Raw genomic sequence first — 18,654 nt, forward strand, 5'->3', positions numbered from 1 at the left:
TTTTTCTCTCCTTCTAATCTCTCGTCCCTTCTCTCTCTTCCTATTTGAAAAGTCACACGATTAAATCACGTCAATATCTTATATTGATTTTTCAATAGAAATAAAAAGAAAAAAAACAAAATGTGATTGGGGGGAGGGAAGGTAAAGGAAATAGGAAAGGAAAGAATCTTACTCCCTTATTTTTAGCTTGACACTGGTATTGTTCGTTAATTTTCACTTTAGTCTCTCCATTTTATATTGACTCATATTATTATCTATACTTTTTGAATTGGTACTCTTCATTAAATTTCACTTTAGTCTCTCCGTTTTATATTGACTCATATATTATATGTACTTTTTTTCGCGTCACACTTTATTTCGTACATTATGCATTGTCTCACTTTTATACATGCACTTTTACTCAATGTCTCACTTTACCATAGTTCGTCAAATAGGTTAAAATAGTCGTTAATTGTGCTACTGTGGCATGAGCAATTTAGTATTTTTCAACTATGTTAAAATGACCCATGAGTGCAGAGACCTGATTTAAACTCAAACTAGGATTTGATTTCTCCATATTACTAAAAATAAAGAACAAGAAATCAGGAGATCGAGATTCTCATGATAGAATCCTAAGAATTTTGCAAAAGGATCCAAAACCATTAAAATTGTTTTGCGAATTTTGAAATTCAACCTTTTCTTTTTATATTAATTTTCAACCTTCTTTTCTCATATTTTTTTGTCTTAATAGAAGAAATCAAACCCTAGTTTCAGTTTAACCCACTTCCATTAGTTTGGAGATAACATCTTGAGACGATTAAGTGAAAGAATATTCTCAAGATATATGACATCCCACATCGCACAGGGGAGTGATTCTTAAATGTATATTCCCATCTCTACCTAGCACGATACCTTTTGGGAGCTCAATGGCTCCGAAGTTAAGCGAGTAGCGCACGAGAGCACTCCCAGGATGGGTGACCCATCGGGAAGTTCTCGTGTGAGTTCGCAGAAACAAAACCGTGAGGGCGTGGTCGGGGCCCAAAGAGGACAATATCGTGCTACGGTGGTGGAGTGTGACCGGGAAGTGATCCGCCCCGGGCGGGGATGTGATAGATTGGTATCAGAGCCTAACCCTGGTCGCGTGTGTGCCGACGAGGACGTCGGGCCCCTAAGGGGGGTGGATTGTGACATCCCACATCGCCCAGGGGAGTGATCCTTAAATGTATATTCCCATCTCTACCTAGCACGAGGCCGTTTGGGAGCTTACTGGCTTTGGGTTCCATGGGAACTCCGAAGTTAAGCGAGTAGCGCACGAGAGCATTCCCAGGATGGGTGACCCATTGGGAAGTTCTCGTGTGAGTTTCCAAAAACAAAACCGTGAGGGCGTGGTCAGGGCCCAAAGCGGACAATATCGTGCTACGGTGGTGGAGCGGGCCCGGGAAGTGATCCGCCCCGGGCTGGGATGTGACAAGATATTAGTTAGGAGATAACATCTTGAGATGGTTAAGTGAAAAGAAAAAAAAACATCTTGAGATGATGATGGAAGTATCCCTTGATTGATTGTGATGAGGATTCCTTATTTAAGTTGATCTTTAATTAAGAGAGTAGTAAAGACATGGTTTGGCAATTTTGTTTTTTGATCACAAAGACAACTTTCATTAAAATAAAAACTAGTACAAGGCCCAAAAAGGACTATGTAAACAACTATAGGGAAGGTAAAAGGACTAAGCAAAATGAGAGCGGCAACCCAAGATACAATGAGAGGCCCACACAAGCTTAGGCTCGAAGGCAACATAAAATAGACAATAAAAAACCCTAATCTCTATAGCAAAGACCACATCGCCGCCGTTGTCACATCCTTGAAGGAAGCTAAACTCCGAACCGAGAAAGTAAACACCAGATCCAAGTCCCCTTCACGAACCCCTGTAAATATATACAAACAAAGTAACATATGAGAAGAGGGTGAGGCTAAAGGGGTATGTAAAATACCCAACACTTAAGCCTCGATGGAGATCCGACATGTCGGTTGGGGAGGGGAAGTAAACCTGATATCCAATTTCTGATCAGAGCCCACTGATCCAAGCACATGGTGGGATGAGGATGAAATATCACAACTAAGGAAGAGGGAGGAAGGGAAATAAAAGACAAAAGCATTAAAAGTAGGCTAAAAAATGCTGGATAAGAGGCACGAAGTCCCGGATAGTTGAGACTCGGCTCAAGGAAAACTGAGATTAAACTTAGGGGAGAACTGAGAATTAAAAATGAAGGGAGAAAACTGGAAAAGATGAAGGAAGCGGAGGAAGGAAGCAGGGATGGGGGAAGAGCAAAGGAGAAGTAGGAGGAAGGAAAATAGGAAAAGTGCAAATGAAGGAAAACCTGAGAAAACTCAGGAGAGATGGAGTAAAATGAGGAAAATAAGAAAGGAAGGAAGGAGGGAGGATACCTCCGGCACCCAAGCCAAAGGCTAGGGTCGACATCAAAGTTGGTAGGAGGTTTTCACAGAGAGAAATTTAGAGAGAGAAAAGGAGAGACTTTTTTTAGAGAGAGAGTCGGCCTGAGCTTTTAGGGTTTGACAATTAATCATAGTTTTAATGCCTTTGACTATTCTTTCTTGCTGCGAGAAGGGAGCTTGGTGGTGTCATAGTCTGTTGCTCAAGCCTCCAAGAATGCTGGACTAGGCATGGAAATATTTTTGGGCCTCGCCCATTTAATGTGGGCATTATTGTCTTCTTCAGAAAAGAGTCCACGTATTGTCTCTAAGATTTTTAGAATTATTTTTGGCTACATAATTAACAATTCTTTTAACTTATTAGATGGAACAAGGTAAAGATTGAGGAAGAATGCATGTGTTAAAGTGAGACATTAAGAATGTAGAGGTAAAGTAGGACATGAAGGAAGAACTTATGTGGTAAAGTGAGACAATATAAAGTATAGCAATTAAAGTAAGATTTGGTAAAAAGTACGCGTGTCATAGCTAAAAATAAATCAAATTGATATGAAGAAAGATTTGTCTCTTTCTCTATATTAATCTCCATTCTTTATAGTAAGATTATATTTTAGCGGCTAACATACAATCTCAAACCTAAAATTTATAAATGTTTTTTGAATGGCTTAAAGCATTGTCGGTTAAATTAATTTTGAGTTCCAAAAACATTTTAAGTATTTTATGGAAGAAGTATCAAATATGCTTCTTGCAATAAGCAGATTAAGTGCTTTTTCATGACCTACTTGAATTTTTACTAAAGATTGGTTTAAAAAACATTTTCAATAAAAACACTCTTAATCATTTAAAAAACACGTCAAAACGAGCTGTATACTCTAAAAGTTCTAAGCGTTATACTATTAGTTAAATATGTAACAACCAACATTTAACGATTAAAAACTTCAAAATTACTATATAACCTTAAGCATCATGAATATATTTCCGTTAAAACACCATCTCGTCATGTAATAATATGAGTTAAACAATAAGTTAATATCCCAACATATCAAATCCGAATTATAACACATCCACACGTGATCGCATCAAAGAACGACAGGACAATCTCTATTTGAATCCTCCCTCCTTCCTGTCGGCCTAATTTTATTAATTACTCACAAATCCTTCCTTAATTTAATCAATCAATCCACAATGAATGATGAATCTATCAAAACTGGAATAAAGTAATCGTCTTTCCCCCTGTAATCTGTGCTCTATCAAATCTACCCGCGTGTGATTGATGATTCGATTCAGCAGCTATTAAACTTAAAAATTAGCGAGAATAAACCCCAGTTAATCAAGGTAATTAATTAACCATGCTTAACAGGAAGAGGAAGGTGAAGAGAAAGTGCATCCGTACACTTATGGCAAATATCTGTATTCTACTTTTTAGTCAAAATGGTTCTTGAATTTTGTATAACACATCACTTTGGTTTTTTGAAATTTGTAATTAATAGGAGTGGTCCTTAAGATTAAGTTGTTCATCATCAATCATTTTGGTCATTATATGCAAAATTGTGTTCAATAAATATCAAAATGACAAATATACCCGCAATTTAATAAACAAAAGGCAAAAATAATTTGACAAAAAATAAAAAGTATTTTGGTCATTTTATTCTTATTTAATAGAGATTTTTCAAGGAAATATCAAAATGATTAATGGTGAACAAACTTATGGATTAAGTCTATTAATTTTAAATCTTAGAGATCAAAATGAGGAGTTATGCAAATATTAAAAACTATTTTAACTAAACAGAATTGTTATTGGCTCTCAAAATTTCTTATTTTACACTTCAAACTTTTTATATTTAGAAATAAAAATACATTTATAAAAAATGTAAAATAATATTTTTAAAATGTCATTAATACTTCTCTAACTAAAAAGCCTTCTATACATTTATGGTTGAGAGTGTGTCGGTGGTGGAGAGGAAGATCAACAGATCAGATTGGCCGTTAAGAAGGAAGGAGACGGAGAGAGAGATGGGATGATCGGACGGTGGAGGTGAGTGGTGGTGGCAGGTTTACAGGCTGGACTCGATTGGATGGTCTGTAATGATTGGCTCCCGGATTCGGCCTTCCTTGTCGCTTTCAGCCACCTCACCCTCACATTTCTATTTTTTAAATATTTTAATTTTTAATATTTAAATGTTTGAAAAGGAAATGAAAAAAATCCCACACGAAATGCTGGACAGCCTGGCTTCCTCAGTCAAACTCGCACCCAACCGTTATCAACTTATCATTCATCGTTATCCCCTCAACGATATTACTTTATTCATTTTTTAATATTTCCAAATAATTCTTTATTTTCCTAACCACCAAGCTCTTAAATTTTTCGACTAATACGATTAATTGTAAATAAAACTATTAATATAAAAATTAAATTTAACGGTTAAAATGCTTTATCGTATTAAAGTCCGGACTATATAGCATAAATAAAAAGAAGTGTTAAAATCGGTTTTCCCAACTTGAAGCCAGATTTAATCTTAACAACTTTGTTAATTTATCGTTTACGTTGCGTAATCGTAATAGTCGTAGCTAACTTGATGCCTAAATCCTCTGATTATTATCTAGATTTTTATTTATTTTTTGGTCTAAGCAAACAATATTATTTATATTAGAAATGAGGAGTTAGGTTTAACTTCACAATGAGTTAGTAATAATGTAGTTCAAATTCATTTTTGACAAGAATCAAATCTAAAACTTCTCACTTATAAATAAAAATAAATGTCAGTAGATCGTAAATCGTAATACTAAATGGTCGATTTCAAAAATATTTAAAATTAAAAAAAAAAAAATTAAAAACAAGAGAAACGAACACTCAAGAGTCCTCCAACTGTGACAGAGTAAAGTAGACGCTCCTGCTGTTGCGGTGGGCATAAAAAAAAAAAAAGCAAATAAATAAAATAAAAATAATATTCGACTACTAAACAAATGAGTCAAAATTCTTACTAAAAAGTGAATTGTTGATTTATAGAATTTTAGATTTACGATCATAACTTTTTATTTTATAAATTATTTTATAAAAATTATATCTAAAATAATTAATTAAAATTAAAATCGTTTAATTATTTAACTGTATAAAAAGGGATCAACCAAATCGATAAGGTTACAAACGGATTTCTTCTTATTCATCTTTAAAAAACCAAACATCGTTGAACAAAAAATAAAATAAAAAGGCAAAGAGTGATGGTTATGCAATTCAGTTCACTTTCCAAATGACGCGTGTCCCTTCCAGCTGTATCCCAAACCTCCCAAACTCTTAACCGACTGCTTCCAACAAGCGGTGCCGCTGAAACCCACATTACCTACTATTTAACAATCAAACCCCCACCGGCCCAACCGGTCACCATTCACCCCCTCCCCTTCCTCGTATAAAAACCCCCACCCTACGCCTCACCACTCTGGTTTTTCTTCTCTGCCCAAATCCGAAGCTCTCAAACTTTCAAAATTCAAATATTTACAGAGATATTAAAATCGAAAAAAAAAAAAAAAAAAAAAATTAAAGAGAGGGAGATTGTGTGAGTTAGTTGCGATGGCGGTGATCAGGAAAGATATGGATCGAATCAAGGGTCCATGGAGCCCCGAGGAGGACGACTCGCTCCAGAAGCTGGTGCAGAAGCACGGCCCCAGGAACTGGTCGCTGATCAGCAAGTCGATTCCGGGTCGGTCCGGGAAGTCGTGCCGGTTGCGGTGGTGCAACCAGCTGTCGCCGCAGGTGGAGCACCGCGCTTTCACTCCCGAGGAGGACGACACGATTATCCGGGCACATGCCCGGTTCGGGAACAAGTGGGCCACCATCGCCCGCCTCCTCAACGGCCGGACCGACAACGCCATCAAGAACCACTGGAACTCCACCCTCAAGCGAAAATGCTCTGACGGCGGTGGCGTCGTTTTGAATGGAGGGTACGATGGCCATTTTTTCCTTGACCACGAGCAGCCGCCTCTGAAGAGGTCCGTTAGTGCCGGGTCGGGCGTGCCTGTTTCCACCGGGCTTTACATGAGCCCGGGTAGCCCGTCCGGGTCGGATGTGAGCGATTCCAGCGTGCAAGTCATGTCTCTTCCCGACTGCCACGTGTACAGACCCGTGGCAAGATCTGGCGGGGTTTTGCCTCCAGTAGAAACGACGTCGTCTTCCAACAACAGCAGTAACAGCGAGAAGGAGAACGACCCTCCGACTTCACTGTCTCTGTCACTGCCCGGGGTCGACGCCGGGGAGGTGTCGAACCGTGTTGCGGCGGCGACCGAGTCGATCCCTGCTCCGGTTCCGATTCCGGCAGATCCGGTGTTGAATATGCCCTCGGAGTTGCTGGGAGTGATGCAGGGGATGATAAGGAAGGAGGTGAGGAGCTACATGGCGAGGTTGGAGCAGGGCGGGGTTTGTTTTCAGCAGGCTGCGGCTGCTGACAATGACGGGTTTAGGAATGTTGGGGTGAATCGAATTGGGTTTATAGCAGGATTGAGTGAGGGAGAAAGGTGCGGAGTGTTCCGGACATTTTCGCAATTACGATGATGGAATGGAGCTCAATGCAAAAGGTTTTGAGCTTTATGGACAGGAGAAGTAGCTAGGCAGTGAACCCTGATCATAAAATCTATGGAGGGGTCTGTGGAGGGGGACGGAAGGAAGAAGAGGGGTGGTGGCGTTGTCTTATTTTTATATTAATTTTTGCTTTTTTTTTTTTTTTTTTTTTTTTTTATAAGTAAGGGAAAATAATAATTTTGGTCAGTGTACAGAGAGAGACTGAGAGAGAGAGAGAGAGAGAGAGAGGTAGAAGACAGGTCAGAGTGGAATCCAGTTCAAAGAGGGAAGGGAACTTTGCGCCTTGTTCATCGATAACCAAGCAACCTTTTAAGGGAAGAAAAATGGAAAGAAAAAAAAAATGGGAGGAGAAAAAAGAAAATGAATCCTTGAAATTTCACTTATTTTTCGTCCTCTTAATATTTAATTTCCAGTTTGTTTTTGTTGCTCATATTATTGATCTCTGCTGTGCAATGGTAAAACTGAAAATGGGTATTGTTGCTCTACATTTGAGGGATTTTGGGATATGGGGAAATGGTGAAATGAAAACTTCATCCTATATCGGTAAGATTTACGAAGTTGATGACGATATCTACCGATTACTACATGAAATTTGTCCAAATTACTTTAGATTTTGAACTTTTGAATTTTTTTAGATATTTTTCTTTATTTTCGATTAAATTTAAATGAGTTCTTATACTTAACGTAAATTTTCGTCAAAAATAACCTCATTGTAATTTTTTATATTTTTTTTGAAAACAACTGACCAAATAATGTTTTTTTTAAGACGATAATTTTTACACTAAAAAAAAAATTGGGTTTAGTCTTATAGTTTAATAATAATATTGTTCAAATTTACTTTTGATGATAATTGAACTTAAAAGTTTGTTTATGAAGAATATTAATAGATCATAGTACTAAATGATTACTAATACCGAATGTTAATATCGATATATTAAACGAGACCACAGCATTCACAAGACGAGACGACAAAAGGTAGTGTTTGGACCATTGAAACGGTTGTTGGCGTATAATTACAAGAAAAAAGAAGGCAAGTAGGATACGTTTCTGGGTTTGTGGCCGTAGGATCTATAAAGGCAAATATTTAAATACCCAAACAGTGAAAGGCTTTCTGGTATTTCTGGTTAATTTGTTCAAACTTAAAATATAGGGAGGGAGGTGGGGTTGATGCGACAGCAATGGCCTAATACCTAACAACATAAGACGGGATTTGTCAAAAAAATAAAAGGAAAAGTGGGAGGTGGAACTCCGTTTACTTGTTGGGTAAGAAAAATATCTCAATATCTTTGCCTTCCACCCAACAATCAATTACGCAAAAAGGTGACTTTGCACTTGATAGGGTAGATATTTTGAGATGTTGAGTTGAAGGTGTGAACAAATGCTCACACCTTCAACTCATCAATCGAAACTCATAAAAAATATTTGGTTTCATTACGTTGAATACTGGGAGTTTATCGTGACTTCCAGTATTCTATAGTAGTTAACTAATAACTATGAGCAAGTCCAATCGTTAGTAACCGAAGCCCGTCAAAACATAAAACATGCTATTGCTTTCCCGCAAATACAAGTTTAGTAGCTAGCGCCATTGCTTTCTCCACCGTCATCTTTCATACTTAGAGATTTTACGTGTTTGAGGAGTTCACGAGCTGAGTTGAGATTGGTGTGTTCGGAGGCTTAATCCATCTTATAAGTTACGACGCTAAAGAATAATTACTGATGACATTTTACGTAAATTGTACACATTTTCTTAGCCAACGGATGAATATAAAAGTATGTAGAGGCGTTATCAACAAGATGGTGTCTTTAATAAATTGGGGACATCATCCATGGTAAAATATAGGTGGAAAGTTGAAAAAAAGGACGGTTGGGAAAGTCGAATGTGGGCGTGGAATTTGTTGGTAAGGAAGCACTTTGCAGTTGAAAAAAAAAATGGGAGATAGGCATGCAAATATCGTTATCGTTAGGTGGTTGACCCATGTCAGCAAGGGAGGGAGGCATAAAACACATGACAGCTCCATGCACCGTCTTCCAAGCACGGATTAGGTAATTACTGAAAAAGGTAGCTTGGTGAGCAAGATATGGAAAACAACTATGACTCCTTCCGGCCGCCGCCCAAGTCTATTTTTCTGTAAATTAAAGGGCTATTTTATTGCTTCCTAGGGTTTGAATTAAACATACGAACTCCATTGTTGTAAGTTTTACAGAAGAAATTGTGATGCTCAACGAACATCGGACTGAAAATCAAGATTTTTTACAGGTTAAATAACGGACTCTTGACGAAATGATACTTACAGAAGATTTTGACGGTTTAACCAACGAGTTATAAGGGGAAAAGGTGTCTTAAGTTACTCAGCTGCAGCTTGGATGGTGTTTCCGCCGGATTTAAGTGTCCTCGGTGATATGAGTTTAGATTTCAGTTCGTTCACCAAATGCAATAAATCCTGCCTCCAGGACCACGTTGGGTGGTTTAGAGCGCGGATGGAATTGAGGCAAACAAGAAGCGTACCACCTTCGTGTAATAGAACCTACATGTCAACCAAACAAGAGCAATAATGAAACCTGAAGCTAAAGTTAGAGAGCAGCCAAGAGTTTGTGGCACTGCTTCTAATGGCGTACTCTAAAAGACATGGAAAAGAAAGTAGCAATAAGGTTTCAGAAATAAAAAGACGAATCAATTCATACCGTTAACCAGAGGGGAAGAAATCCTAATACGGATGGAAGAGAAGCCAAAATTATACAGGATAAAGCAAGGGCTACACTCTGCTTCACCTGCATTTGCATGAAGAAAATAACGTCAGTAACAGAAAATAACAAACAAGTGATGGGATAGATGTTCAGCAAGTACCAAGGCAGTTGTTTGGCGAGACTTGGCGATACAGAATGGTACAGCAGATATATTGTCTCGCAGCAACAGAACATCTGCAACAGCTGTGGCAGTTGCACTAGCACGTTGGGCAAGGACAATCCCTACAGTGGCTGCTGCTAGCGCTGGAGCATCATTTATACCCTCGCCGACCATTATCAGACCCCCACCTGTAGTAAATCCCAGAATGTGCTGAGCTAAACAAAGTAGCTTCAGAAAATAGGTGAGGGAAAGACTGGCATACCTTCGATAAATTGCCCACCACCATAGACATGATTAATTCAACACTTGATATAATGCACAGTACATTATTGAAATTAGAATGAAAAGGATATCGACACGGGGGAAACAAGAAGAAAAGACATTCTCAGTCAAAATACATAATGCAAATGCAATTTCCATTCCTGGTACTCATATTAATAATGGTTAACAAACATGCAGGACATACGTAGACAAGTTGTTAAAATATAACACGTTTAGGAATGAATTTAACAAATTAGAAAGGTAAACAAATTCCTGAACCTTTTAATTATGCTAAGACAATCGATAGAAGACCCAAACGAGGGCGTACATAGTACTTAATGTTACCTAGTCATCAACTGTGCATCTGCCAAACCTCAGATATACATGAGGAGTGAAAAGACTAAAAGAACTGAACGAAGTGCTACTTTGTCATTGGGGAAACAGAAAACCTACATATCATTTATATTTAGAGATACAAGGACCACTGATCAAATGGCATGTTACTAGGCGTAAAGATCATAAAACTCACCCGTATCCCTTGAGACATCCTTAACATGACTGAGCTTATCCTCAGGCTTCAGGCTGCAATAAACTTCATTGATACCAACAGAATTTGCAACTCTCCAAGCACTTGAATCATGGTCACCAGTCAACATCATTACACGGAGCTTTGCTTGATCTTGTAACTCTTCTATGACATCCGAAACCCCAGGTCGAGGCCTATCCTCAAGGTGAATCAAGGTTACCTGCATAGGTTCATCCAGATTTAGAAAACGCTAAACAAAGACACACCATAGGAATATGGGTGTTTATATCGATAAACAAACAAAAGTTTCGGTAAGCGTCCATCCTATATAGCTTGCTAACATACTCTCCTAAATATGTACGTAGGTTGGGTAGTTTTGAACACCAGTATGCAAGTAAACCTTTTTGCAATAAGGTTAGTTATGCACATTTAAAAAATAATTAAGTTTAGTTACGCACATTTAGGCTAAGAACTAACCTATTTGTGTTCACTCTGCAGTTCAGTTATATCTCATACCCTCATAATTTCAACCAAACCCAATTACTATACCCTTATTTCACACTTCTTTTAACACCCAAACAAAATGAATATACTCTCATAATTTCAAATCCCACAAATTTCAGTTGTCACACCCACTTCAAACCAAAAGTTCCCCTTATTTGCATACTCTTAAAATGAAACCTCACCTTTTCATTGACGGAAAGAGCAGCACGAACAAATTCTGTTCCATACGAAGATGCACTAACAGCCTCCTTGATCTTTTCTGATGCATCTTTTGATCTACAAAGTGAGGTGATGAAATCTACTGAACCAAGAGATGCTTTCAACAGTTGACCCCCTTCAGTTCCTAACTATAATGAGATCGAAATCAATGTAAATCATTCTACCTCTCACTGGCCAAAAACACTTAAAAATGTAGGGTAAAACCATGAAAGACAATTGATGCCCTATGATCCATTCATTACATTTGTATTGATATGCCATCAGAAAAGAAAATAATCATGCACATAGAGCACCGCTGGAATCAAGGTATGTAATGTTGTGATTTGGCTCATCAAAATACCAAGGCCAAACAGGTTTAGGTGTCCAATTGGTGTTGGGAAAGGAGAAAAGGAATGCGCACAGGTTATTTCCCATAAGATTAGGAAATAGGTTTTTCTTTGTAATCCCAATCAGTTTAGGATTAGGAAGTAAGTTTTCCCTATTCTAAAAGGATTTAGGAATCCTATACTTGTAAGGCATGTAACCATTGGTCTATGTACTATAAATAGGCTTGTTGGGGGCTGTTTATTCACACGAACAGCCGAGAGAATACTAGGGTAGAGAGCCAAGAGTGATCGAGAGATCTAAAGCAAGGTTTTGGGGTTAGCATAAGGGTTTTCATTAAGTTCTTCATCAAGTTGTTATTCTCCAAAGTGCAGGTGATTTCTCAATAGAGATCACACAAGGAGTAGGCAAAGTTCGCTGAACCTCGATAAATTCGTGTTTACTTAATAATTCATATATTCGAGTAGCACCATCTTATAAGTTTGCACAACACTTAAGACTATCGATAAAAAAGATCAACTATGGGGGATTAAAATCTACACATAACCGATAGATACTGGTATGGATTAAAAAATAGCTAAGACATGGAAAAGTGGCAGCAAATATAGATTACAAAACAGAATGGGGTCATATTGGATAAGAAAATGAGTGAAGCACTTCATTTTTAAAGCTGGAAATTTATAAAAGAAAAGGTCTATACTAGTTAGGAAAAAGAATACCTCGATGCCATTGAGAGTAGCAATTAGACCTCTGCCTGGAAAATACTCAAAACTCTCAATAGAAACAGAAGGAAGGTCTTTACCTTCGCTATGGTCGACCACAGCTCTGAAAGAAAAATAGAATGACCGATAAGTACTGATATTATCATCTTCAACATATTTCATCTGTTAAATAGTATATTAGATTCGAACATATCTCATTACTAGATAAAGGGCATTAAGATTAAAATAAACGTTGTCAGCAAGGAGTAAAGTTGTTCATTACCCTTTTTGAGTGGGAAACAATGTGTGTACAAGTTGAATCAGAAAGGATGTTTTACAGATTACAATTGCCAGGGATAGTAAGTTGAGCAGAAAATTAAATAGGACCGCTGTCCAAAAACAGTACCTTCCAATAGGGTGAGTGGTACCCTTCTCCATTGCAGCGGCAACAGCAAGAGCCTGCTTTTCACAGCTGGGGAAACAACAGGAAGAAAAATCTGATATACTTTTTCTCATCCGATGCCCGTAAATTGGTTCAATTGCTTTGAACGCCAACCCCCCGGTTGTCAAGGTTCCAGTTTTATCAAATGCAATAGTGTGACAAGAAGCTAGAGCATCTAGCACATGGCCACCTTTCAGCAATATCCCCTGTAACAAATATAAAAGGTGGCATGTCAAACCCAAATAGCACACGCCATATTACTGCACAGAATTTAAAATTGTAAACACGTAAATGCATGAAAAGCAAACTAGTTCTTGATTATAGCATTGGTTAAAATGCCTACCTTCCTCGCACAGGAACTAATTGCAGTAGCATATGCCAATGGAGCTACAGCCAAAGCACATGGTGAAGCTGCCACCATGAGGCCCAATGCTCTATAAACTGATCCTCTGCAAGCTAAAGGATTAAGCAAATATCAACTAGATGGACGATGAGCATGCCCTCTATTATGAATACATCTAGTGCAAAGCGGTATTCAACTAGTCTTTTAGAAGCAGGAAAGAAGGTAGTTCTTTCAGGTTTTGGTATTGCAAACCCGTCTAGCATTCATTTTGTCTGAATTAACATATATATAATTGTGAAAAAATGTATATAATCATTTTTCATTTCCCAGGCTTATCCGTGGGATCCAGTAAAGCTAAAAATTAAAAAAAAAACTCTTCTTAGGGAAGATTACCTGATGTTCCAATAAATGGCCACTTGAATAGGAATGGGCCAAGAAGAGCAATGGCAGCTGACAAAACTACCACCACCTTGCTGTATTGCTCTCCAAATTGATCCAACCACCTCTGAAGCTTTGGTTTGTTCAATTGTGCTTCTTCAGTCAATTGCACAATTCTACTAAGGGTTGATTCTTTCCAAGTTTTAGTTGCCTGCATAAACAATCGGATTTAGCACCTAATCACCGCGCATTACAACAATCTTACTAGCATGAGAACTCTAGAAACCCATCCTTGACAACTTTCAAGATCATCCCGTCAATGACTCTGGCATTAATTATATTTCCAAGGTAAATTGGGAATCTAATGAATTACATGCGAAGTTTAAGGGTTATAAAAATATCTAAAAACTGGGTCAGAAAAGACTCATTCATGAGAAACATCAAGGGTGTTACATGTAACTTTCGGTGTGGCTTCTATCATTTACACAGGGAGAAAAATTAAATATGAAAAACAAGTTCTTTTTCTTTCAGTTATGTATCCCATTCTGAAAAACTCGAAAACAAAATATTCAAGAATGTACCTTCAATATTATCCTGCCATCCAAGTTCCTCGCACCACCAGGAACCCTGTCTCCAACTTTTGTCTCCAGCGGTTTAATCTCTCCAGTCAAGTGCTCGATAGTAATGGTGGCAGTACCTTGGAAAACTTCACAATCTACAGGCACAGACTAATCACAACACCAGCCCCGATTACAATGCTTCCATATTCTAATGGATCATTTAGTGAGAGATATAATGATATATCATTGTAGTGAGGACAAGACCTATTGAAGACCCTACCAAATCATTCCACTAGTGATACAAACATCAAGGTCGTAAATTTGGTTCCCGTACCTCACCAGCTCCGACGAAAATGTACGACCCCACTTGTAGGTCGTGCACAGGAACCTGTTTGTACTCCAACTCGGATGTATTAGGAAGTTGTCCGTCATTGATATCCAGCACAAGAGCGAAATCCGGATAATTTTCCTTCAACTCTTTGACGTCGATCATAGACCGACTTGTGAAATACTCCTCAGCTGCATTGACAACACATAATGATCAATACACATTGCTAGCTGCCACCAAATAGTAGCGAAACTGAAATGCTTACCGATATGAGCAAGGTTGAACATGGCCAAAAGTAACCCTCCTTCTAATGCATTCCCCATAAACACAGACGCAAATGCTGCTAAAGCCATCAATACATGAATGTTCACCTTCCCGCCACTTAAATCAGTAAGGGCGTCAAGTGCCGCCGAGACCTACAGTTAAATCCAAGTCAAATTCAAGCAATTGCATATCAAATTATAGGGTTTTAGCCAATAAAAAAAGGAGGATGCTAGTTCTTTAGTTCTTACCCCCACTAGAGGAAAAGCGACGAGTATGAAGGCGTTCTGCATAGGCTTCGCGGCCAGCTTGGGCATCAAATAAGGGCAAGCGGCGGCGGCGAGAAGCAGAGCGGCGGAGCAGAAGCACAATTGCAAGTGTTCCCTGAGGAAGTCGGCGAGATCGGTCCATCGCACGGCCTTGGCGAAGCGGACGAACTGTTTCTGCGATCCAGTGAGCTCCGCAGAGTCGTGGTGATGGTGGTGGTGGTGGTGGTCGTGATTATGGTGGTGGTGGTGATCATGATCGTGATCGTGATCGCATGTACCGGAGGTGCATCGGGGAGTGTTGGAATTGCGGAGACGAGGAGGGGGAAGAGGAGGGAGGGATTTGAAGCGGAAGATGGGAGGACGGAGGAGGGGGTGGTGGAAGATGGGTTTAAGGGAGGGCGAGTTGAGTCGAGTTGTAGTGGGGAGATGACTCAGTAGGAGGGAGTGGTGGTGGTTGGTGGTCACTTTAATTGGGAATGGATAAGGAAGGAGGGATTCCATTTGGGTTTTGGTAGAGAGAGAGAGAGAGAGAGAGAGAGAGAGAGAGAGAGAGAGAGAGGGTGTTCAAAACATGGTCGTCGGTGAGACCTTGAGAAGTGGAAGTGGAAGAGGAAGTTGTTTTCCCGTCGGTGTTTTATTTGTTGCGAGAGTTTGGAGTTTTGGAGTTTGGAATGGTCGGTCTGCTGATTGGGTGGTGACATTGTCTCCACAGCATGTCCTCATTTCGAAACCCTGCAAGTGACAACTGGGATTTTGGGGCCGTTGATTTTAATTTATTTACACCTTCTATTAAATTAAATTGATTGTTTGGTCAACTATTAATTGTTTGTGTGACAATAAATGACTCAACTCTCAAGACTATAATCATAGTAGAAATAACGCATTAATGTCGTCTCGTGCACTATCACGTAAACAAATCAAACGATTAACTTAACGGAAGATATAATTTGACATGTGATGTGATAAAAATCGGAGCATACCCTATTTGAATAACTTCAATGGTGTAAAATATACAATCATTTTATGAACATACTTTTTTGGTTAATTACAAATTTTTCGCCGTCATGTTTCGGTCTTTTTTTTTTTTTTCACTTCGGTCACATAAATTTACCTCATTTCAAGTTGGTCTCTAAATTTGTGAAGATATGTTGAATGAGGTCTTTAAATTTGTGAAAAATGTGTTTAATGAGGACATGTAGAAATTTTCATTACAAAAATTGATACAACGATATGTGAACACTTTTGTCTAGGGTTTAATACTCTTAAGATAAATTGCACTAATCATCCATTTGGTTGTGATCATATGTCAATTACTACCTTAGTTAAAAGACTTACCAATACCTTTGTGGTTAAGCCCGTTACCAATCTAAGACCAATTCCAAGTTTTCATCCAAATTACCTCTAATTCGAACCATTATGCACATCACATTCTTTGGTATATTCATAATTTAAATATCTAACAAGCACTAGTACTATGATCTAACAACATTCATTTTTTCTTGTAAGTTAGAAATTTCGTATTTGACCCACATATATACAAATATTGGAGCTGAGCTTAAAGCCTAATTACATTAGCCCCAAATGTCACCCTCTTTTATGTAATGATGGATTCCCATACCCTCCTTAACCCATCCCCCCCCCACCCCCTCCCCCCCCACGCGGGTGGATAGTGTGAGTGGTGACGTTTTTAGCATTAGATACGGCATCTTAGGCTCTTGGACCCCTCAAACTACAAGTTGTTATTCTGCATTTTGGCTGTTTGCCTCTATGTAGGCTTTCTGTGTATCTTTCTAGCATTTTTGCCCTGGTTTTATGGAATCCAATCTACCCAAAAAAAATAAAATAAAGAATGATCACACTCACTCCAGTGCCTTAAAATTAGCTTTTGCATGGGCAAAATTAGACATAATTTAAATAAAAATATTGCTACACGTATAATATTGCTATATGACGTTTGAGCATGTGGTTCAATTTCATTCATCCATAAAGGGTTCAAAACTCCCCATTCTCTAAAATATTGTAATATTTTGAATTCTTTACATTTTTATTTGCACATTGAAAAGAACAATGTATATGACGCTTGAGCATGTGGTTCAATTTCTCGTCCACCAAGGATTCAAAATTCCCCATCCTTTAAATTATTGTAATAGTTTCGAACCCTTTACATGTATATGGTGAATTCCAAAATGAGGTCTAGAGGTCGTTGGTAACGGTGGGTAACGGTCGTAACAACAACAATGATGATAGTTTTTCGTCTTTTTATTTCTTAATCTCATTTTGGTGATTTGAAGTTGTAAATTTTGATGGGTATTTTGTCCAATGAAAATTTCTTTGGCAATAAATCAAAACCAAGAAAAACTAGTATATATGGCACAGCTTAATTATCTGATAGTCTTGGTCTTAGGTCTACACTGCACAACTTTGCAGATATAGTCATGTTTTTTGTTGTCACACTGAAGGAACAAATTTGGTCATCGAATAATAATAAAAATCAAGTGTCGCACGATAATCATTTTGTTGTTAGTTAATTTTTTTTCCTTTTTTGCTAGCAATAAAGGGGAAATACAAGGGAGAAAAAAAGATGGGAATGTAATGAAAACTCGAAATTGATAGCAGCTTTTAGTAAGTTTTATTTTCTAGTTTTTGTTCCGTAAATTGCCCATCATTTTTCGGTCATTCGTCCCTCTACCCTTCATCCACCCAATTTTTTTTTTTATCATTCTTCTATATTTACTTTTCTATATTTATCAGAAAAGATAAAAATTAAAAATGAAATAGCCACCAAACGGACTGTGAATATTAAATGCATACCAGCATTCTAAATATCTAATTAAATGACGTGTTCTTGGTCATGTGAGAAGAACATATGTCTTGGCCATGTCTCCACATATCACCCAAAGGCCAAAAGCATGCCTTCTCTCTCGTCTCACCCAATACGATAGATGAAGAAAAGGATTTCATATATCGAACATTTATTTTTGTCCTAATATCTACTTTACACACGCACGCACGCACGAACATTTATTTTTGTCCTAATATCTACTTTATACTCGCACGCACGCACGCACCCACGCACATAATGAAGAAAAGGTTTTTATATCTCAAACATCTATTTTTGTCCTAATATCTACTTTATACATACATATATACAAATATACACACACACCTACCTCGAAGATTGGCAATCCCACAAAAACTTCAACAATAAGGTATCGTTTGGTATGCAGACAGGACGGGACGGAACGGAATGGGACAGGACGGGACGGGACAGGACGGAACGGAACGGAGCAGGAGCAAAGATGCCATCGGAAGGAAACAAGGAGGAAGAAGAAGGAGACGGAGAGGTTATAATTTTGTGTTCCACGGATGTGGAACGAGTCGTTCCAGGGTGGTGAGGTGGAACGAAAATTCACCCAAAACTCGTCCTGTGGAACAGCTCGTTCCACTCGTTTTAGGCGCACCAAACGTGGGACGGAACGCCTTGTCCCACTCTGTTCCGTCCCGTCCCACGTACCAAACGGTACCTAAGGGCACCGAGGCAGCCTGTTGTAAGAAAACCACACACATGTCAGGTTGTGCATGTACTTAAGTTGGAATAGTATTGGTGTGATTAGCAATGGATTATTGGTCGGAATTTGAAACCTTAACTAAATGTCCCCACGAACAGGAAAACGGTGCAGAAAGATGTATAGCTCATT

The 18,654-nt window shown here is 38.5% G+C and overlaps 2 protein-coding genes across 3 annotated transcripts; one reads left to right on the forward strand and one right to left on the reverse strand.

Annotated features, from left to right (window-relative positions):
* The first annotated feature begins 5,888 nt into the window (after positions 1 to 5,888).
* LOC137748129 (transcription factor MYB44-like) lies at positions 5,889 to 7,098 on the forward strand. The gene has a single exon (XM_068488216.1). The coding sequence runs from the start codon at positions 5,991 to 5,993 to the stop codon at positions 6,966 to 6,968; it is 978 nt and encodes a 325-aa protein (XP_068344317.1). The 5' UTR covers positions 5,889 to 5,990; the 3' UTR covers positions 6,969 to 7,098.
* A 2,113-nt stretch (positions 7,099 to 9,211) lies between these two features.
* LOC137748252 (probable cadmium/zinc-transporting ATPase HMA1, chloroplastic) lies at positions 9,212 to 15,675 on the reverse strand. 2 transcript variants are annotated; one of them, XM_068488374.1, is made up of 13 exons: positions 14,939 to 15,675; positions 14,692 to 14,842; positions 14,433 to 14,617; positions 14,120 to 14,266; positions 13,554 to 13,749; positions 13,161 to 13,273; positions 12,782 to 13,023; positions 12,394 to 12,499; positions 11,314 to 11,478; positions 10,631 to 10,847; positions 9,841 to 10,055; positions 9,678 to 9,764; positions 9,212 to 9,520 (listed from the first exon to the last, which is right to left on the reverse strand). In XM_068488374.1, the coding sequence occupies exons 1-13, from the start codon at positions 15,455 to 15,457 to the stop codon at positions 9,341 to 9,343; spliced, it is 2,523 nt and encodes an 840-aa protein (XP_068344475.1). In that variant the 5' UTR covers positions 15,458 to 15,675; the 3' UTR covers positions 9,212 to 9,340. The 2 variants fall into 2 exon arrangements, with proteins under 2 accessions (XP_068344475.1, XP_068344476.1); XM_068488375.1 differs by having other exon boundaries at positions 9,841 to 10,028; positions 14,939 to 15,673.
* Between the last annotated feature and the right edge of the window lie 2,979 nt (positions 15,676 to 18,654).

The sequence above is a fragment of the Pyrus communis genome, chromosome 10 (genome assembly GCF_963583255.1).
Source record: "Pyrus communis chromosome 10, drPyrComm1.1, whole genome shotgun sequence".
Lineage (NCBI taxonomy): Eukaryota > Viridiplantae > Streptophyta > Magnoliopsida > Rosales > Rosaceae > Pyrus > Pyrus communis.